The sequence below is a fragment of the Pleurodeles waltl genome, chromosome 5 (assembly GCF_031143425.1).
Source record: "Pleurodeles waltl isolate 20211129_DDA chromosome 5, aPleWal1.hap1.20221129, whole genome shotgun sequence".
In the NCBI taxonomy this organism is placed as follows: Eukaryota; Metazoa; Chordata; class Amphibia; order Caudata; family Salamandridae; genus Pleurodeles; species Pleurodeles waltl.
In genome coordinates this window covers 638208467-638231699 of record NC_090444.1, presented here as the reverse complement: position 1 = coordinate 638231699, position 23233 = coordinate 638208467, and the positions used below count along the sequence as shown (strand labels likewise).

The 23233-nt window shown below is 42.2% G+C and overlaps 1 protein-coding gene across 1 annotated transcript in view; it reads right to left on the bottom strand.

Moving 5' to 3' along the window:
- Positions 1 to 996: 996 nt before the first annotated feature.
- The window catches only part of OPN3 (opsin 3), a 592447-nt gene continuing 570210 nt past the window's right edge, over positions 997 to 23233 (bottom strand). Inside the window, exons 3-4 of the mRNA XM_069234505.1 lie at positions 13902 to 14153; positions 997 to 7075 (exon numbers count right to left, since the gene is read on the bottom strand). Of these exons, the coding sequence (XP_069090606.1) occupies positions 6812 to 7075; positions 13902 to 14153 (516 nt within the window). The 3' untranslated portion in view covers positions 997 to 6811. The remainder of the gene's footprint in view (positions 7076 to 13901; positions 14154 to 23233) is intronic.

The window sequence follows — 23233 nt, the reverse complement described above, 5'->3', positions numbered from 1 at the left end:
AATGTGACTGACTAACTTGTGCCTTTTCTTCTAGGTACCAACTGCGCTGTTTTTATAGTTCCTTGTAAAAAGATGTTTTCCAAATTCATGTTTTTCTAAATTGTTTTGCATGACGCTCCACATGTTAATGCTAATCTTCGTTAGGCAGGCTTTCTAGGGGTGACGTTGACAGTGACAAATGACTGACAAACTATTTGCTGAACTCTGCTATTGATGCTGTGTATTCATTTACTGGCTTATGTTGAAGCATTCGAGCATATGTTTTCTTAAGTTTTGATTAGATTATGTTATTGATGTTTAATGAACTAATACTGAGCTGATTGAATAAAGTTTGATCTAACTCAATGACCTAGTATTGTAACCAAACGGGAAATAAAATTGTTAAACGCTTTACCGATTTGTGGGTATTCATGAGTAGATGGTTTCATTTTTCTCATTTAAATGATGTCGCTTCGTTTTGCTAATTATAATGCCATTGATCACTACAAGATTAGGATATTCCATGCGATCCAAAAGGTTCATTGACCTATACGTGTCACCTTGTAAGTTTACTTACTAAGGACCAGGCACCCCAGCGTCGGTCAAAGCTCCCACAATTGTTTAGAGGGATATTATTTTCTGAAATGAGCAAAGAGGTGCAGAATCAAATAATTATCCCTCCAACAATGGCTAACAGTAAGGCATTTTGCAAGTACTGTCAAAAAGTATTTTATGTCCATTTCCATAATTTAAAAGAGTATTGATGAATCAATAAACATTCCATACACAGTACTACAGCTTCTCCTTGGCCACTGATATCCTTTGAAATGAGTGCTTCACAAATCTCAAGTGATGAGAAAAGGAGAGTGCTATGAAATGAAGAAATCTTGTGCCAATTAATACAGTAGTGCAGCAAATATTAATTTGGTGTTTGCATAATTCATCACAGAAAGTGAACAGCTGTTAGCATTTCTCACTTAGGGCTACACTACATAAAAACGGTGAAACAAGACCATGATGAGTCACAATATTGTTTTATTAATGTACAAATCCACTGACATTTCAATGAAAACAGCATCTATTAATTTGCTTTTGGACAAACGTTTAAGAGGATCGTAAACAGTTACCATAGATAGTTAAATCACCACAGGCACTGTAATGAATGTACTGATCTTTGAGCTACGGATTGAAAATGGTTCTAAATTGGGAATGCGCATTTTATGGCAAGAATCATTCAGTGTTCACACTTCTAAACGAAAAGCAATGTTCTTTATAACTTACTAATGATTTAGAAATTATTGTCAGTTTAAGCTAATGTGCACACTCCACACGGCACACGATTGCATAAAGAAATCCATACCAGATGCTGAGTGTAGGGGTCTCCCTTAGGTTGTTTTCTTCAATTGACACTTGTTGACTAGTTAGGGCTAACTGGAAGCTTGATCCGAGCAAGATCTCACATTTCAGTGTGGAACACCCTACCTTTAGAACCTGTAACCCCCGGACGAGAAAGTTGCGGTTAATATCCTAGGCATACACTATCAATGTATTAGCTATTTGTGGTGCTATCTTAACCACCTCCTACAGGCCATAATGGAAACGAATGATGATATTATTATGCAAAAAAACAAACCAGTAAAGTGATAGTGTAAATTGCACTTGAAACGGCTATCCAAAGTAAAAGTATAAGAAAGATGTAAAAAAAAAAAAAAGAAATCTTAGAGACTTTCTTTTTTTTATATAGTTTGGGAATGTATATTAGAAGCTAAGGTATACAACTGTATTCGAGATACTATTGTGTTCTTGCTCTTATGCACCTATTTATTTAAGTACAACTACATACAGTAACTATCTTGAATTCTTTCACTCATTATATGTACAGTTCCCTGAAACCCTCATGTGAAGTCTGCTCTATATAAAACAACTATAAACATTAAAAAAACAGGGACACAGAACAACCTACTGAGTTAAAATTGCACCTTTGATGCACACCGTGTTGGGAGCAAAGCTAAGTTACAAGCTATCAATAGGAAATGCACAATGATAGACAAACGTTCAGTGCCTCCCTACCCTGAAAGCAGTCTTGCAGGAAATTAAAATAGTCAAGAACGTTTTTCCCTTTGGTCAGTAGATGCTTACAATTATTATATAGTTTGCATATGGATTACATTTGCACTAGAACAGATTTCAAAAGTCCACGTTTTTTTAGATGTTGCAATGAAACCAGTCACATAGGTTCTATTCAGAAAGTTTTTGTATCTAAAGCAACTCAATGGAAATCTTGCATTAGCTTTCCAACAAGAGATGAAAGCAAGTAAATATGTTGTTGCTACCATGGAATGTACGATGAGAGATTAAATTATTTTAATAAAAGTGTTGGTCAAGCAATGTGTGTTCAAATATAGGAGTCACTCAGTACTTTGCCCTGTAGCATGTTGGCACCAGATGCATTCAAAAAAATCTTAGCACTTCCAGGCTCCTATCACATAAACTCAGGACTGAGGGTGGTAATTTAGGCAATTCTTTGCCACAGTCTTAGGCTGGCTGGTGTTTAAACTAGATGATGTAGAGCTGGGGCAGCTATATTTTACCACTCCAGACAGTCGTAAGTGATTTCTTGCTAAAAGGAATTTAAAGGCATCTAATGTTTTGGGCTAGAGAAATAGTAGTATACTTTGAAATACCTAAAGTAAACAACAGAACATAACACAATACCTTACCTAAGCAACATGACGCAATTATAACATAACAGGGCACAAAGCAATAAAAAAGTCAAAACACAACACCACATTGATATAATGCTGCACAAAAAGCGACAGGGCACATCACCATCACAACTAAATGTCGCATGCCAAATATGCACAAACATTCTCATTATCCATTGTCACCTCAGGAAACGTTATAATATACTGGTAAAGCTGTATGTAAAGCCCCCTGCCTTAACTTACCACCAAATACATAAAATAGTGATAATCATAAATGATTTGAGCACCGCCTCGAGTATCAAACCCATGTTTAAAGAAAGTCTTTTCAAATGTAATTTCCAAAAGACAAATTTCAGAATAGAATGGAATTAAAACTTTGAAACATGCTGCACATTCGATCTGGACATCTGGATAAAATGTATTACGTTTATTCACATAAATCCCCCAAAACAAAAAATAAATATTTTTGTAGCAATTTTACATAGAGTGCTTCTTTAATGACAACTCATTTTAGTTTTAAAACATAGCTGTACAATTTAAATGTCTATATTTGTCTGTCAAAAATCAAGCCCACATGACAACCTTTCTCTATTGTCAAGATCAATTTAAATACATTTGTATAATACTTCAAGCCGAACCTGTGGTTTATCTCAGAACGCCACATTTGCACTATTTAAAAAGTGAATTTGCCTCTCACTGGCCAAGAAACAAAATCTTTCTGTAACTTGTATTTCCTTGCTGTCAGTCTGCAAGACTCAGATGATGATATTTCTTAACAACACGCACCAGATGGCCAGAGAAATGTATTTCCTATTCTGTAGTTTTATACTCACTACCTTTGATAAATTTTGTATGTTGTGCTCTATGAATCTTTCTAGGGGCACATTGATTAATGTGTTGCATCCACCTTGCGCCAACAAGGGTGCGCAAGGACGACGCAACAACAAAGTCAGATATATAAAGCCATGCAAGGCCATCTTCCGTGGCCCTGAGTGGTTGGATAAATCTGGAGTAATGCAAGGCAGAATTTCCTGCGCTGCATTATTCTGCCCCAGGGCGGCATTCCATTGGTGGAGCGTGGGTGTTCCCACTATTCCACCCATGGATTCTGGCACATTCCCAGATTTAACAACACTGGTAAACCTGGGAATGAGTCAAAATGCTATACCCCACTACCACCACAGGGGAGGCGCAACAAGGAGAAATATATTTATCCTTCTTGTTTCCTCGTTCTAAGTGTGCTGCACTTTGAGCACACCTAGAAAGAGGAAACTGTTTCTGAGGATTGTTTTGTGCGGGAAGGTGTCCCTTCCTGCCCAAACACATTCCTGCCTGATAAACAGGCATCCATGCACCGTGCGTTAGCGCAAGGCAGCACATTGTGCGGCAGTGCAAGGAAAGGACAGGAAGACACATTATTATAAATATGGCACATTCCGTCCCCTTCTTTTTCATGCAGCACAGCAAGGTGGCTTGCTCAGCTGCTATGCATGAAATGATAAATCTGGCAACTAAAATGCTAAAATAATGCATACTTAAAAAATACATTATTGAAGTCTATTCTTTTCGATTATCAATTGAACAGGTTTGGCTACACAGTGGTTTATTAAATTTGACAGCACTGTCCAGGTCACAGACTTAGGGCCTTATTTATACTTTTTGGTGCAAAACTGCACTAATGCAGTTTTGCACCAAAATGTTTTGCACCGGCTTGCACCATTTTTTAGCACCAGCTCGACACCATATTTAGCGAGAAGTGCCCGGTGTCCATTATGGGTTAATATTCAGTAATCCATTGGTTGATAAATAGTTCAAATGAAGCAATCAGAAATTTCCCTGACAGTCCTCCCTCCAAATCCTTAGTCCTGCCATTATCCATTTTGATCCATTTTTTAAAACAAAGATATGAAACATTTAAATATACATAAATGTGGTAAACATTTAATTGTCAGCATGGATGCACAGTGCACTTCACATTGATAGGCAAATTAATCGCTGGTCGATTTTTGTAAACTGAAAATAAGTGCTTAATTTATTGATAATTACCCCCTTTCCATAACCCACGCTAACGTAAATTCAATTAGGCATCCTTGGCATGTGTCCCATGGCACACTTTGAAGCCAGCAAGTGCACAGATAGAAGATGGCACACCTTTAAAGATCTCCAGTTTCACAAAGAGCAAACAGAAACCTACACACATTTAATTACCAGGGAGAGCTTGGAATGGGACTTGTATGGGAAATGATGTGAAATAGTCGGTGGTGCAGCTTGGATTCTGACATAGGTTACATGCTCCAGCATTGATACGATAATATGCTTAGTATGGCAGCAGAATATTGTGATCAGCGCATCGTCTAACAAAAATATTGTGTCCTTAATATTTTTTTACAAAAAATCACCCCAATGCAATTCATAAAATATCTACACCAAATGAGACAATATTTGTGCAAATCATTTTAAGGCAAGAATATTCCTGTCAGACGATATATTTACCATCAATATACTGACATGCAAGTGATATGGTTTTAGCATGTGGTGCGCTGCACGCTTATCACCTTTGGACAGGGTGAATCTTGTGCCTGGCACTGTTTTGCACTGCACCTGTGTGGATGTATTCTTTAAGTAACATTCCTAGTTTTGCTGTGCCAACATTACCATCTTGAAGAGAACACTCGCTAACCCATGCACGGCAATTAGGGGTACCGGTGAAATCAGTCTTGCTGTTTGGTGCCCTTGCCCCTTATCTCAAGGGTCCTAAAGGAAGGGGTAGACAGAAACAAAACTACACAGGATTCTAACAGCCCCATTAGGCGTCTGCGTTTTCCACTTCCTTTAAATGAAAAACAAATGGAAGCAGTTTAGTGGCTAAAAGTGGCACAATCGGTTAATCCTGCAATAGCTTTGTCACAAAGGGTGTGTGATGTCACCTGCAGTCCCTGTACAAACACATACAAGGTGATGGGAGGAATAATTGCAAACAGCTATGAAAATCGCTCTGGGTAACATTACAACCCATTGTTTTCCCCCACTGTACGATTCCAGACAGAGGCCCACCTTATGCAAATCAGACTGACTCTACTCATTAAGGGGCCTCCCCTGTAAGTTCGGGATGGCCTGTTGCCATGAGGAGCAGGGTCAATACTCGTTCGCATAAAATGGGTCTTTGTCTAAAGGGGCATGGTGGCTCAAAAACAATGGACAGGAAAGCGTCCCGACCAACTGGCAGTGGCTGAGATTAATTCAAGCATTCTGTCCATCATCTTGTTGTGGATGCACTTTCGGTAACATGATATTTGTTAAACAGAAGTCCATGCCTCTTTTTAAAGCCCATGTGCCCTGAACACAGTCCAATCAATGATATCAGCTTTGATTTAGTCATACCTACACCAAATATGTGCTTGAGAGTTCGCCTATTCTTTTCACACCACTCTTTAATCCAAGCAAAAAGATAGCCCTGATATTAGTAGTTTGCATTGCGATACAAGTGTGGCCAGATGAAGACAATACATTCAGAAATTAGGGATTTATGAGATTTTTCTCACAAAACATATGTGATGGTCACAGAAATTCTGCTAAATGAACTTGGCCAGCATTTTGCGTGAAAGCTGAATTCAGGGTACACCTCGGAAACAAATGTAAATGTGAGATACTGTCAGCAGATTGTTTTGAGTAGAAAATATCTCTCAGTTCCACCAGACACCAGTTTCATATTTACAGCAAGACATTTTCAGCTCAAACCTCCCCCCTTGGATGAACATTTCACGAAATAGTGCATCTCCGAAATTGGGAACCCCCCACCCCCCTAGTTAGAGCAACGTGAAATCGGAGAATTTTGCACCTACGGCTAGCAGATGTTCAATTACCTATGACAGGATGTGATTTTCTTCTAAATTTCACCAATTATTTCATGTCTACATTAAAGAGGCGCTGGCGAAATAAACACAAAATGAAAAGGCGTCATTACATCCATAAGTCTTAGAAAAACAAATGGAAATATTGAGAGAGGGTAACCTTTCCATCCTTTGATTACTAGTACTTCTCTGGTCATCCTTGACGTTGTCAATACTCTGACGTCCATCTTTGAGAGTTTAGATGGGTTGTGATCTCTTCTTTGAGGAGATCATGGGCTATACAGGTCTAACCTGGATCACGTTCACCTTAGCACCACTGTTCATAGCATTCTCATCAGTTTTGTGGTTATCGTCACTTGTTATTATAAAAATGATGGATGAAGAACTAAAAGTCACTTTCTTCTTTGGTCGGTCTCCGACTTTCTGTGTCATGACGATCGGTCGGATGGGTCCATCATTGCGGATGGTCGGTTGTCTTTTCAGAGTTCTCTGGAATCTCAGCAGGCGAAAGCACAAGAGTTGCAAAAGGCATCGTCGGAACTGAAATATTGAAAATACAAAAATAATGTATAAGTGACACACATTGCTTTATTCTAGTCAACAATTTGCATTAAAACAATGACACAAATTATGCACAAACAGAGTATAAATCTGCCCCTAAACGCATGAAAACAGTGTATAGAAGCATCTGCACTCCTATTGCATCCTAAAGAGTAATGCTGTTCAGAAAGTAGGTTACAGGATCACCTGCACACTTACTACATTGATTACAGTAAGGAAAAACAGAGCTAGCAGAGAGTAATTGGCTGCCGGTGCCAGCAACCCTGCGGTGCAGCTGCCTTCCATACTGTGCGGCCTGTCTCTGCCTGGACACTCCTGCGGTTTCTCTTGACTTGGGTGTGGGGTGTGAGAGAGACTCCTCACTGCCTGCTTGTCCACTGGTCGTTGGTGCCTTCTCTGAGGGGGACGGCTGGAGAAGGGGATTCCTCCCAACACTGAGCGCCTCAGGGCAGTCACCAGGAGATTATTGCAGCCTTCGGCCTCATAGGGTCACTCTGAGGGAGGTTCCCGAGTGCAGTCCCTGACCTCATGCTTGCTGTCAAATTTCCCAGACAGGATCAGGGTGCCTTGATCAGCACCTTGCCCTGAGGCGCTGTCCGTTGTCACCCCCTAGGCTGGGGGGAATGTTCTGAGGTCAGGCTTTTGTGGGAGGAATGAAGCAAAAAATGCTCACTAAGTGTTTAAGGAGATAAAGAAGACATCACTCCCCACACTGTCCTTACAGAGTGCCCCATGGTCATCCCAGCTTTAGAGGACCTATCCAGCCCACACAGCTTCCTCCTAGGCAAAGCACTCACCACGCGCTGGGTGCCATGAAGGGGAAATATGAAGGGCTCTTCATGCGCTGGCATGAGGGGCGCGTTCTAAAGCAGAGATGAACTGTAAAGATGGGGCCCTCCATGACCCTGGTCTCCCCAAAGGGAACAGGGGCAGGGGAAGGCGCCAACCAGCCCCTGGAGAACAACTGGGGGTGCACAGATCAGGTGGGCAGCCAGCAGGCCAGCATATAGGATATATTTGCAGAGAAGTCCTTTCCTCAGCCCAACAGGCAGCAGGTCAGCACAACAAGCAAATAGTCAAAACGGCAGTCCTTCTTGGCAGCACAACAGTCTCTAGCAATCTGCAGCATGTAGAGCCAGCAGCGTCTAGTTACAAGTTCCATGCAGGATCTCAAATCATCGGATCACAGCCCCTGTACTTATACTCAAAATGTCTTTGATTTCAAAAGAACCTTAGAAGTGCACAACACCCCCCTTTTAACCCAGCTCCAGACATCAGCAAAGGGGTAAAAAAGCCCTTTGTGTGATGGCAGAACACAGATAATACAAATGTAAGTGTGCCCCACCTCCCTCTCTCCCAGCCCAGGAAGACTATCAATATGCAGATGCCTCTCTTGTCACACCCAGCCCTTCCTGTGTTATTGTTGCCTGGAAAGTATGCACGAAGCCCAGTTGTCACTGTACCCTAGACTTGGATTGGACTCAGACTGCAAAGCAAAAGAGTCATAAGCACAGAGAAATGCTCACTTTCTAAAAGTGGGATTTCTACCATAGTAATGAAATACCCACCTACACCAGTAAGCAGGATTTATCACCACTGTTCCAAACATACCAAACATGCCCACGCTACTCCTCATAGATAAGAAATGACCAATTAAGTACCTTTAAGGGAATTTCCAAAGCTAGCCTATGAGAGTAGACCCCACAGCAGTGAGAATCCAAATAGGCTGTATGTCACTACCAGGACATGTCACACAATGAAGGCACATGTCCTACCTTTTACCTACACAGCACCCTGCCCATAAGGCTACCTAGGGGCTACCTTAGGAGAGACCTATATATAATAAAAGGGGAGTTTCGGGCTTGACCTTAACTTTAAATGCCAAGTCACTGTGGCAGTAAACTGGGCATGCAGGCCCTGCAGTGACAGGCCTGAGACAGATTTGAAAGGCTACTTCTGTGGGTGGCTCAAGCTGCGCTGCAGGCCCTCTAGTAGCATTTGATTTAGAGGCCCTGGGTGTAGGGGATGCCACTGTACAAGGGACTTACAGGTAAATTAAATGTGCCAAACAGGCGTAAGCCAATCATACCAAGTATGAACAGAGGTGCACATGCACTTAAGCACTAATCAGCAGTAGTTAAGTGCCCAGAGTCCTAAAGCCAACTGGTCTTGGTGTCTTCTCTGAGGGGGAAGGGTGGAGAAGGGGATTCCTCCCAACACTGAGCGCCTCAGGGCAGTCACCAGGAGATTATTGCAGCCTTCGGCCTCATAGGGTCACTCTGAGGGAGGTTCCCGAGTGCAGTCCCTGACCTCATGCTGGCCGTCAAATTTCCCAGACAGGATCAGGGTGCCTTGATCAGCACCTTGCCCTGAGGCGCTGTCCGTTGTCACCCCCTAGGCTGGGGGGAATGTTCTGAGGTCAGGCTTTTGTGGGAGGAATGAAGCAAAAAATGCTCACTAAGTGTTTAAGGAGATAAAGAAGACAGCACTCCCCACACTGTCCTTACAGAGTGCCCCATGGTCATCCCAGCTTTACAGGACCTATCCAGCCCACACAGTTCCTCCTAGGCAAAGCACTCACCACGCGCTGGGTGCCATGAAGGGGAAATATGAAGGGCTCTTCATGCGCTGGCATGAGGGGCGCTTTCTAAAGCAGAGATGAACTGTAAAGATGGGGCCCTCCATGACCCTGGTCTCCCCAAAGCGAACAGGGGCAGGGGAAGGCGCCAACCAGCCCCTGGAGAACAACTGGGGGTGCACAGATCAGGTGGGCAGCCAGCAGGCCAGCATATAGGATATATTTGCAGAGAAGAAGTCCTTTCCTCAGCCCAAAAGGCAGCAGGTCAGCACAACAAGCAAATAGTCAAAACGGAAGTCCTTCCTGGCAGCACAACAGTCTCTAGCAATCTGCAGCATGTAGAGCCAGCAGCGTCTAGTTACAAGTTCCATGCAGGGTCTCAAATCATCGGATCACAGCCCCTGTACTTATACTCAAAATGTCTTTGATTTCAAAAGAACCTTAGAAGTGCACAACACCCCCTTTCAACCCAGCTCCAGACATCAGCAAGAGGTAAAAAAAAGCCCTTTGTGTGATGGCAGAACACAGATAATACAAATGTGAGTGTGCCCTACCTCCCTCTCTCCCAGCCCAGGAAGACTATCAGTATGCAGATTCCTCTCTTGTCACACCCAGCCCTTCCTGTGTTATTGTTGCCTGGAAAGTATGCACGAAGCCGAGTTGTCACTGTGCCCTAGACTTGGATTGGACTCAGACTGCAAAGCAAAAGAGTCATAAGCACAGTGAAATGCTCACTTTCTAAAAGTGGGATTTCTACCATAATAATGAAATACCCACCTACACCAGTAAGCAGGATTTATCAACACTATTCCAAACATACCAAACATGCCCACGCTACTCCTCATAGATAAGAAATGACCAATTAAGTACCTTTAAGGGAATTCCCAAAGCTAGCCTATGAGAGTAGACCTCACAGCAGTGAGAATCCAAATAGGCTGTATGTCACTACCAGGACATGTCACACAATGAAGGCACATGTCCTACCTTTTACCTACACAGCACCCTGCCCATAGGGCTACCTAGGGGCTACCTTAGGAGAGACCTATATATAATAAAAAGGGAGTTTCGGGCTTGGCCTTAACTTTAAATGCCAAGTTACTGTGGCAGTAAACTGGGCATGCAGGCCCTGCAGTGACAGGCCTGAGACAGATTTGAAAGGCTACTTCTGTGGGTGGCTCAAGCTGCGCTGCAGGCCCTCTAGTAGCATTTAATTTACAGGCCCTGGGTGTAGGAGATGCCACTGTACAAGGGACTCACAGGTAAATTAAATGTGCCAAACAGGTGTAAGTCAATCATAGCAAGTATGAACAGAGGGGCACATGCACTTAAGCACTAATCAGCAGTGGTTAAGTGCCCAAAGTCCTAAAGCCAACAAAAAGAGGGGAGGAAAAATAGGGGGGGGTGGAAAAAAGATTGGGGATAACATTGCAAAAAAGGGCTAGGTCTAACCACAAGTTTGCCTAAATTCATGCACAGATTTTATTTTGTGTTAAATTAAAACATTTTTATTTTTCCTGAAAAATACTTCAAACAACAAAAACTCAATTGCCATTCCATGCAAATACTCTGATCAATTTTATTCTTAGTATTATTAAAACTAGCTTATAATTCTTAGTATCATTAAAACTTGCTTCTTCATTGTTAAAAGAAGTGGTACTGCAGGCAATAGAATAGCACCACTCATGGTCTGCTGTCTTTAGCATTGACACATTGTATGAAACTATCTACATTTCCAGCTCTTTTAAAAAAAACAATATAAAAACTAGAACAATGAAGATACAAGTGGGCCATGAATATACGAAAAGGAACAATAGTGCAAGGGCCAATAATAAACATCTAAAAATAACAACAGGAAATATTAAGGCATTAGTTATCTTTGTCTTAAGCAGTATTGGGTCATTTTATATTATAAAAGACGGTATTAAATAAAAGGAGAAAGGGGTGAGATATTACGGTGACTACTATTGAACCAGTCCTAAGAAAAATAAAAATGACAAAAGTTAGGACAAACTACATACGCATTTAAATTTAGAGGAAATGTGACTGAATAAATGGAGTGCTGAAGTGGGTACAACTGTTAACTTCAGGTGTTTTTGAACATGTTGTGATAGTCCTACAGTGCTGTGTTGATCCTTCTCATTACAATATATTTCCTTGACAGATTTGTTTGTTTTTAACCTATTTTATTCTTGCAAGTTTGACAACTTAAATTTAATTTAAATTTCATTTAATTTAAAAAATCCATTGCCAATCACATTCTCCGCTGTAGATGAACAAATTAATCACCCCCCACAATCCACTTCTTTATGAAGCCGTCTGCAATAGAGCCAACCTGTCACTATGTATGCACAACTGATGCAGAAATTTTACATTGACCAGCTCCTGACCTTGCTAAATGTAAAACTGCTGTTCCAGTACACCGTTCCGAGTTCATAGTCAATCACAGTCATTAGCATCCGCCTCGGCAGCATGCACTTATTGCATGGCCTAGTTAACTACTCAGCCATCTCTTGCTTTAACTGGCAGGCATCACCTTTTTCTACATGGATTAACAAATGCTACCTGTATGTATGAATCAGCCATTTCTTTAAAGCACTGGTATCTATTATTTTATGCCACAGGATGGGGGTGTCTAATTGCTGTTGACTTCTGGAGTATATTAATTCCTCACTGTGGCTTTTCCACTTTAGCATCATTGCAACCGATGGTGCTTGAAAATTAGCATGGGTGCTGTCATCAATGTTAGATCATTGAAGTCATAAGGGTAGCTACCAGTTCTAATCTCTAACAAAGAGCAAGTATAACAAATGACCCACTCCCATTCTGCAGGAACATGATAAGGGTGTGGTATGTAACTGATGGTCATTTTCGAGTACTCTGTTACAAATATATTACTAAATCATGGTGTGTTAGCGCACTATAATTTACAGAGAGCGCAATGTCCATTGAAATGGCCACTAAATTCACAGGGGGTCATTCTAACCCTGGCGGTAAAAACCGCCAGCGCGAATGACCGCGGTAGCACCGCCAACAGGCTGGCGGTGCACCGCTGGGCATTCTGACCGCGGCGGTTCAGCCGCGCCCAGAAACGGAAAGTCGGCGGTGTACCGCCGACTTTCCGTTGCCCTTGAGAATCCTCCATGGCGGCGGAGCGCGCTCCGCCGCCATGGGGATTCTGACACCCCCTACCGCCATCCTGTTCCTGGCGGGTCTCCCGCCAGGAACAGGATGGCGGTAGGAGGTGCCGCGGGGCCCCCGTAAGAGGGCCCCAAAAAGAATTTCAGTGTCTGCCTAGCAGACACTGAAATTCGCGACGGGTGCTACTGCACCCGTCGCACTCCAGCAACTCCGCCGGCTCCATTCGGAGCCGGCTTCATCGTTGCTGGGTCTTTCCCGCTGTGCTGGCGGGCGGCCTTTTGGCGGTCGCCCGCCAGCAAAGCGGGAAAGCCAGAATGGCCGCCGCGTTCTTGTTACCGCGGTGCGGTCATTTGGCGGTAACCGCATGGCGGGCGGCGACTGCCGCCCGCCGCGGTTAGAATCACCGCCACAGTGACATACAGTTTTACTAATAAAATAACACTGTGCACAAAAAATAATGTGGGGAAATATTAATTGATCTTTGCACATCAAAAAGTAAGGTGCCCTGATTTGCTTTGATCCTATTAAAATCGTTATTTGTATCAAACTTCGGAAAAGGTTTTCATTTATGCTTTCTTTACTGCTGAAAGATTTTGAAACATTTCTATAGTTTATTTATAGGTATTTACATTTTGTCCTGGTTTAGAAAAAAATGACACTCTACAGCCGTTCCTTTCACACCACCAAGAATGCCACATAGTTCACTTTGTAAAATCATCTCACTTTGAAGTCAGAGAATGAAAACGAAACACCAATCTTCATGCTAAAAGAATAAGCAACAATTTGTCAGCAGTCGTAGCCTGACAATTGAGCTCTGTTTTTAAATGTGCAGCAAATGTGACAATATAAAAGCAAAGTTTAAAGGCAGCTTTATTGCTCATTGACCTTGGAACTCAAGCATGACTATTTTTTAGGTGCTTCAATACCCCCACATCCCTACATCCTATGATTGCAACTGAAAATCTAGGAAAGTGGAAAACACTGCCTTCTGTTTCTTCTTCTGCTCCAAGAACTTGTCAGCCTAAGCTTGGTCAAAGCCCTGCCACTGCTCCCTCTGCTGGTCTCGAATGTGCCATGAATAAACAGTACCTTTCTGCTCATGAATATGTAGATCACTGGATTATAAGCAGTGCTGGATTTGGCAAAAAAAGAAGGGATAATGGCTGCTGTGGGAGTGATGAGGCTACTGTGGCCGGTCGCTACCAGGAGGGAGACTACAGCGTAGGGCATCCAACAGACGAGGAACGTGGAAATCATAAGGAAGCACATCTTGGCCACTTTCTTTTCATATCTTAAAATTCTGATGACTTGAACGGTCTGGAGTTCTTGAACACAACGAAGCTGTGGAGAGAAAGAATGAAAAGGCTAATATATCACATTTGTGTGCCATAATATCAACCAAAACTTGCAATAATATTGGATGCAAACTATTGCCTCGCACAATCCCGTCAACGTAATCATACAAAACGCGTTCCAAATGTACTACACCAACACCACACCAACTCACCTTGACAATATTGTGCAAACTGATATCTTCCGGGTGATATCATTGGAAGACGATATTACGAGTCACAATTATGGCAGTATACCATTCATGCAACAACTATTGCAATAGTGTGCTTGGGGTATACTGACAAAGAGTGATACACAAGTGTATAACCAGTTGTTCACCTTTTCTCCTCCCCTTTGCTACAAGTGCTGTGAAGCGCACTTTGGCTACACTAGTGCTTCACAAAAAGCGTAAATTATTATCTAGCTGCTTTTCAAGTTGTACTTAAATAATTCAAGATTTTTCAAAACCTAATGTTGGTGGCCGACTCTCTTTCAAACACATGGGTCCCAGGTAGCCGTGCATATTCCACCAAGAAATTGAAGGGAGTAAGCTCTATCCCCAGCGTTGCTTCTGTCCCCCGAGCGCTTGTTCTCCTCTTTGAAAACATTCGCTAAATGGTGCGATTTACTGCACAGTTGTCTAGGACAACTGGTTAAAAATAAATATGTTGACCGCGGATGGAACTCGAAATAGTTAAAGCCTTCCTAAACTGTTGAGTAAGCATGATAGAGTTTGCACAGACCCAATGAAAACATTTCATGGTCCAACCTTTGCATTTTAAAGCACAGTTTTCTAAAGAAACCGGCAAAATTGCTGTAGCAGGATCAGCTTTAGCACTGATGGCACATGCTGCAACAGTCCTTTTTTGGTGCCCACACCCCATTACTTCCTTGTCCACGAATTCCCTCACTACCACTCTCCAACAGTCATCTCATCGCTCCACAGCCTCTCTCTGACATACATTTCATTTTTTGTAGTGCTACGCATAGTTCACTTACACTCCGCTCTGTGATCTGCATGGCACATGTTCTGTGCAGCAGGCACATTAACCCTTTGCACTACTTTACGACGAGTCAAAACTCACACTAGACAAAATTCGATCTCTCACTGGTAGACTATTAATCACAAGAGTTTTCTTGCGATCTTTATTGTTGCCTGGAAACTGCTGGAAGCACAAGGAAGTTGTGCTTTTAAACTAATAGTTAATTTTAAAGACAGTGCCCCCCACCCCCACCAAAGTCAGCACTAGATGCGGCTGCTCCGATCGCACCACCCTAGAGCCATACCAGGGCTATAAGCTTAACATAAAGGTAAAATAATCGAGTTTCTATAGAAGGCTCACAACCTTTACAAATATCTCCAATACTTCAAATGTTGGACCTTCTGTTCTGTGGACTCATTGGTTGCCACCTAGGGAACATCTAATCACCTGCACATAAGACCCTATCCTGCTTTCATTGGTTGCGCAAAGCACTACCCGTTCTTCATATTCAGACTGCTTCTGAGGAAGTTATTTGTGGACTTCATAGCCATGTACATTTGCAATATTAAATCACATTAAAATTAGAAAAACGATTACATCGTTGCAGCAGTGTCATATTTTTGCTGTAAAATAATTAAGTTCCAAACACGAATGAGAGCAGTTGGAGCGTTAGCACCAGAAATAAACTCAAAGCCATTTTGCAGGCAATGACTATAACCCGTAAAAAACAAATTACACCAACAGCTGAATGTTGGCACCGAAAGAGAGGGTAATTTGATGAGTACATGAATGACAAGTTTAAAAATTACATTTACAGAAACAGAGTTTTCCTGCTCCTGTGAAAGGTTTCACACCACACTCATTTAAGACTTGTGAATTGCAGATGTTACACCGGAATAACATAATCCTCGTTCTATACATGTGAACTGGTCGTCCCAATAGATACCTTTGTACACTTGTAAGAAAGCAGGCTCTAACTAATGAAAAAAAACAGTTTTTTGCTTATGGGCCTCCGGTTTTGGGAACTTTCATGTGAGTAAGCCTTCGTACTGGAGTTTCACACAATGTAATCTCCATGTTAAAATAGACTTGAGGCCACCTTTTAAAATAAGGTCCACTGCTGGATTGACGGGTTAACAACAGTCATTTCACAGACTCGAAGTGGAATACGTGCACACTCGTGTGCCAACTGGAAGACTCAGTCTGGTATGTAGGCACAAGTAGCATTGTCACAGATGAGACTCTGATTCAATTGGTTGTGGCCTGTGAAGGAGGTATAATTAAATTGGGAATTTGAAATGTATTGTGAGTATAAAAAATACTGAATACCAAACCTGGTGGGAAAATAATTTTCTTGGGGCAAAAGATGACTACCACCCCTTGATGCCCTGATCATGCCCCTCTGGGATTGAAGGAACCCTCATCAAGATTTTAAGGTTGCATATGATCTGATTGGTTAGGGCCCACCATGCTGCTCAACATCCAAAATGGAAATGTTCACAAGTGTACTGAGAAGGACTGAGATTGAGGGATAATACCTTGCTTTTTGTTAAATCCCTTCTTGATGAGTCATAAGTCTAGCCCAAGATGCTGAATAAACCATTGATATGACAGACCTGTGCATGTGTAAGCATGCCTGTGGGCAAGGCAATATTCTGATCTTTCAGGAGTAGCGTCCAACTACCAGCCAAATGTAGATAAAGCAGGTCAACCAACATCTGAGTCTATAGTCCATACCTTTCTAGCTCCCGCACTTGCAGAGATATTCAAATTTGTACCTACCCCCCTTTAACTATCCCAAACGGTACATTGTCAACAGTTTTGTCCTTGTCTTTTTGGTGGAATTTGCTGATAACTGCTGTGTCTTGTTATAGGTCGATGCGCATTTGTGTCTCTAGTGCAGTGGCATCAGAACCAACTGTTTTCACAGGAGACTAGCAAGTGTCAGGTTAGACTATAGAACAGTGTGCACATCCAGAGGAAATCACACACTCTCCCTATAACTCTTAAATAAACACTTAGGTCTAGATTTTTGCTAAAGTGGCTCAGTGCGGTGTTGCGCCAAAAATAGCCTTGCCTTGCTGAGCCACTTTGAAACGCAGGGGTGCACCATATTTAGAAGAATACGGCGTACCCCTGCATTTTCCCCTGTAGTGGTGCTGAATTACGCTCCATAGCGCCAGCGCATCCATCCTTGCACCATAGTGCAAGGGTGTCTGCGTTGGGAGGATAGATTGTTTATGTGCAGGAAGGTATACATTCCTGCACATAAACAATCTATAATGGTGATTTGGCACTTCTATGTATGCTGCAAAATGCAGCACACTTAGAAGTACCAAAGCGTTATTTTGAATGACTGTGTCCCTTCCTACACTTAAACAACTGTCCATGGCATTTTGCTTCTTCTATTCTAATAAAAGCATTCCTCCTCCTTTTGCCATGCCAACGCCACACCAGGGGTGGCGTTGGTTTTTGGCGCTGCCTCAAGTTTACAACAACTCATAAATCTGAGGCAGCGTCAAAAGGAATGGGTGTTGCTGTAGAACACCCACAGCAACATCCATTGCATGCCCTTCTGATGCAGAAAGCTGCATCGAAGGGGCCCATATTTACAAGGAGGTGTAACTCCACAAAAAAGTGGCGCTATACCTCCTTATAAATATGGAGCAGTGCTTAGGGCCACAGGAACATCATGAAAAGTGACGCTCCGGTGGTGCTAGGGGCTCTTAAATATGCTCCTTAGTTCATTTGGAGGGAGTCTGCCATCAATTCACAGGATCTATATGGTTTTATAAGCAGGTGTTTTGACTCCCATTAACATTCTTGCACCATAACATTCCAACACCAGTAGCTGAAACTCAATTCTTTACAACTCAAATATATTAATACCTTTTATACTTGAAGTGTAAACTTGCATCCTTTGAAGTGTTGCACTGAAAGACTGACATTTGTTGCTAATGTTTCCTGTTCTTCTTGGCAATGTTTTCGTGTAAGGATATTGACTTTCCCTGTTGTTCCAATGAGTGAGCCTGGTCATATGCACACAATTTAAATAGTTTTACACTTGTTAGTGAGTATATGACCAAATACTATTTGGGAACGTATCTATGGAATATGCTACATACTTCTGATTTCCGTTGCTACTCTTACATTGTTGTGTAGTTAATTATTCTTACACGCATTAAACCACTTTTCATTTCTAAAGTAAAGCACTGAATGTAGTGAAATCCATTTTTATTTTTATTGGTGTGTTCTAATGTGTTTTAAGTATATAATCCTATTCCACTTATTTAAGTAATCATTGAACTAATTTGCATTGCTGTACTGAGAAAGTCTGAATTCCCCTGTGGCAAACAGACAGCGGTGGTGAATTACTCCAGTTGTGAGAACTGGTGAATAATACCCTGACTCCCCTTGAAAGTGCCCTTGCTCCAGTCCTGCATGACTACCCCTCCATCACATAATTTGAACACTTCTTACATAACCATACATTTTTGTCCTTAAGTATATTCCATTCTCTTTGAAATCCGTACCCATTCTTCCTCTGAATCATGTTCAACTAGTACCTTGTAATTTTTTTACCTTTCCTTTCCTGTAGAAAATACTTATCTTCTCATCCATTCTCGCCTTCTCTTCTCACGTTTTTGTTTTGCTCATTGCATTCTAGTTTTGTCTCTTGTCTTTCAACTAAACTTCGTTCTTCCTCAACACTGTATGCAACATTTGAGGCAATCTCATCTTCCTGGTTCTGCTTTGTGCTGGAGCTTCTCTTTTTGCTTCTACAGGCTTCACAGTGCTTACTATGTAAAAAAAAAAAAATACTGGTGCTGAAAACCTTTGATCCGAGGCCACCACCAACCACCCACTTCCCACACTAACACCACCCATTTCGATCATAAGCATAGCACAATCCCTGCTTGTACAATGCCCAAAGTGGTTTGCTGCAAGCAAAGCAAGCCTTCCTTCCTTCCTCAATGGAGGTCTTGTAATATATTCAGCTAAAATTAAAAGATGGTTTAAATACTGCATTTTACATTTCAACTTTAGTTTAAAGGGCTATTTAAAAGGGCCCTTGAAAATGCTCTTGTGAATTATTCCAGCCCTTTCATGGTTCATTTGGGAGAGTGTAAGGACTGGATCACATGAATAGATTATTTGCCCTTCGTTCAATTAGTTTAAATAAAACTACAATCTGTGTTATGTGACAGAATATATAAAAACAGTATGAAACCAAGAAGTTGAGGAAAATTGGAAAATGTGCTTGAAGACGGCACTGGTCACTTGTTTCGATGAGTTTAGATGTTGATGGGTTGACCTCCTCAGAGCAATATAATTTAGGGACCCCTCAGAGCAATATATTTGAGGAAAACAAGTATAAATATAACAGGTCTGATTTGCATGAGTATATTTACTTGTGTATCATTTACTAGTATAACTTGTTGTAACTCTACACTTTTGTGCTATTCACATTTCCAAGTATAGAGTTAGGCCTAGGTGTAGACTTTCAAGTCTCCACCATCTCAAATCTGGAGGTGGAGCCTCCGACAAAAATTTACAATTGTAATGCACCAAGGGGTATATTTGCTAAGATTTTGCACAGTATTTGCATCACAAAAGTGACACAAATCGATGCAAAATCTTTTGTTAACCAATTTTCTTTCCAGTGCAAAGCCTATTTTGTGCTGGAAAATCACTTGAAAGAAACACAAAACAGTGCACACTTGTGCTGAGATTTCCACCACTGTAAAGGAGATCTCAACACAAAAAATAAGCGAGGCAAAGGTCTCCAGCTGTAGATTTGTGAAAAGTAATAAGGGGTGGAGGAGTGAGGGGGAAAATAAAGAAATGATTAAAAAAAATAAACGTACCTGTTCCCGCTGCCGTCGCCTGCCCCCTAACTCCTCTGCAGTCCCTGGGACACCATTGCAGGCTCCCCACGCAATGCTGGCACTGCTCTCATGCTAAGCCTAGCATGAGAGCAGCATCAAGTTTGTTCTGTGCGGCGTGGTCTGCATGGTCTGCCGCTCAGACAATGCACTGGAGCCTGTGCAGTTTCTCCAACATGGCTGTGTAACACAGCCAAGGTGGAGAAACCTAAGTGCGCATGTGTGTTTGGCCGGCCTAAGACAGACGACCAAACAGACATGTGCACTTAAATGCACTCTACTTCCCCTACCCTATCCCCACTCCCATGGCCCAGCCCCCCCTCCCTGCATATGCTGCTGGCTGAGCCAGCAGCTGAAAAATAAAGCAACAGTAAAATATTGTTTTATTTTTCAGCTGCTGGCTTAGCCGGGGGGCGCTCCTTTGCCATTGTGAAGGAGCTACTTTTCAAGCAGACAAAGTGAAGGGAAGAGCAATCAGTTAGGAAAAAAGATGGAGGAAGAACGAGTTAAAAAAGGACAATGATAAGGAGAAAAAATAATGTAAATCTTAGAAGAATTTATGGAAAGAAAGTGGGAGTGCATCAACAATTGGAAAGCAGAAAGACAAGTGAGGATGTGCGAAGTAAAATTATGTTGTATCCTTTCTCTCTTTCTCTGCCTGATTGCTCTTCCCTTTGGCTGCTTGCATCCTGTGCATCACATATGAACATTCTTATCCTACCTACCTACATGTAAATTGCGTATACATTTTACTGTTTCCCCGTCTTTTCTGTCAAACCTATGTTACGAAGATCTCAGTCTCTGCCTCTTCTATCTTTTCTATGTGGAAGTCTCCCACCTTTGTGTGTGAAGATCTCCCCACACATAGGCATACCTTTCAGTAGCAAATCTGGGAGAAACTTGGGAGAGTGGCTAAGAAATTTGAAATACTGCTGAACAGGATGGATTAGTGTGGGGTGTTGTGAAGTTATTTTGTCTTTTATGTAGGCACATTTATTTTAGCTTTGGGTCTGGGGCCTGTGCCTTCTCACCTAGGGCCAGATGTAGGTAAGTACGGGATTGCGACTCGCAAATTGTGAGTCGGAGCGACTCGCAATTTGTGATTTGCAATCCCATATGCAGGATGGTGTCCCTGACACCATGTGCGAATCGCAAGGGGGTTGCAAAGACCCACCTCATTAATATTAATGAGGTGGGTGCAATTTGCGACCCCCTTGCGATTCCCTGCACTCACAGGGATGGTGGCCTGCAGCAGACCACTATGTCTGTGACTGCTTTTTTAATAAAGCAGTTTTTTTTATTTTTTTATATTGCAGCCCGTTTTCCTTAAAGGAAAACGAGTTGCAATACACTCGGGCAAATTAAACCATTTGGTTTCATTTTTTCAGAGTAGGCAGTGGTCCATAGGATAAATATTTTGAGAGCCATTCACAAAGGGAAGGGGTCCAATGGGGACCCTTTCTCTTTTGCGAATGAGTTAGCACCCACTTCACATGGGTGCTAACTGCGAATTGCTTTGCGATCGCGTTCGCGGTCACAAAGCAATTCTGCATCGCGGTGCGAATTGCAAATAGGAAGGGGAACACCCCTTCCTATTTGCGAGTCGCATTCCCATTTTGCGAGTCGGTACCGACTCGCAAAATGGGAATGTGCATCGCGATGCACGTTTTGCATGGCACAAACTGTGAATTTCGCAGTTTGTGCCATGCAAAAAGCTTCCTACATCTGGCCCCTAGTTACTTGTCATTTTATTCCTCTTACTATTTTAGCAATGCTTGCTTTTAGTGTCAATGTTTTATCATTTTTATTAGTTGCCCTTCCATGCAGAATTTGTTATTCATTTCTTTGCACAACATTTTTTCCTGTGCTCACTTCAAGGCTGTACGCAATGCCTGTCCAGAGAGTACAATGTCAGGTCATTGGCAGTTCTCAGAATAACAAGATGTTTTATTATAAAACAACATACTGCCCCCACCACCTTAGAGGGGACATTTTGGCCAGCCTGCCACATCGTCCCAGTTTCTGCTGAAACTCAGTGCTTCCTCTTCGTCTATGGGGGAGGACTCTCAGCAGACTAACAGACCCCTTCTTTACCTCTGAACACACGTATAGGGATTGGGCTTCCTTCCCAGGACTAGATCGGTGGATTAGGGCTACCACTGCTATTTGCTCTCATGTAGAAACTTAGTAGTGTAGGTAGGGATATTAGATATACTATTATGATAATATGGTGGGACTCTTCCTGTGTTGTACTTTCCTGGTCACTGCGGTATTAGTGTTGTTTCATTATCCTCATAATCGCAAATCATGCCTTTTTACACAGAACATTATTACTCCAATAAAACCTAATGAACCAAATCCTGCTTCTGTTTATCTTTGCATGTATGAGACTTGTATAACTGAGAGAAAGGGGTATGATCTATTCTACCATGACTTCCCTGTGGAGACTTAGAGTGTCATGTGATAGGATGCCACAAATCACTTTTACCTCCGTTTCTGGTGAGGTGCTGCTACCTAGTGGGAAGGGTTAGGCTGATAGCTGTCACACGTGTGGGATCACACTCATTACCCCACTCTCAGTGGCGCTGCTGCCCAAATTCCAGCAGTCTTCTTACTACAAAGGGAGTCCTATGACATGGTGACACCAACGTTCATCTGCACTAACTTTACGGATCTCCCAAGTATCTCTGTCTCATTATGTGCAAAAGGCACCCTAATTACCTTATACGGAGGCATCCATGGTATTAAGGAATATACTCCTCAGCAAGATAGGTAGTACCTCTTGGACTCTGTAGGTTGTTCAAGCTTTTTTTAAAGGAACTCCCTAATTGCTGCACCAAAACAGGGTCATAATTGCAGCAAACATGAGACTCCCCCTCACAACACAATTAAGAAATAATGGCCTCACAGAAGAGGGAGGAGAGGTTACATTTGTCATCGAGGCTCACGACTCATAAAGAACAGACATTTTTCGCCCTTGGGTCACGTTTCCAGCAGCTCATGGGAACACAAATACATTTCATCATTACACTCCAGCAAATACATCCGCACAATACAGACCATATGCGTATTTAGAAATCCCACTAACTTATTAAGAACACCAAAACTGGCTTGATGGCCCCATACTACATGTTCCACAGAATGTTAGATTATGGCCCTCATTATGACATTGGCGGTATTCTCAGAATACCGCCGATGCGAAGGTCTTCTGCCCGCCATC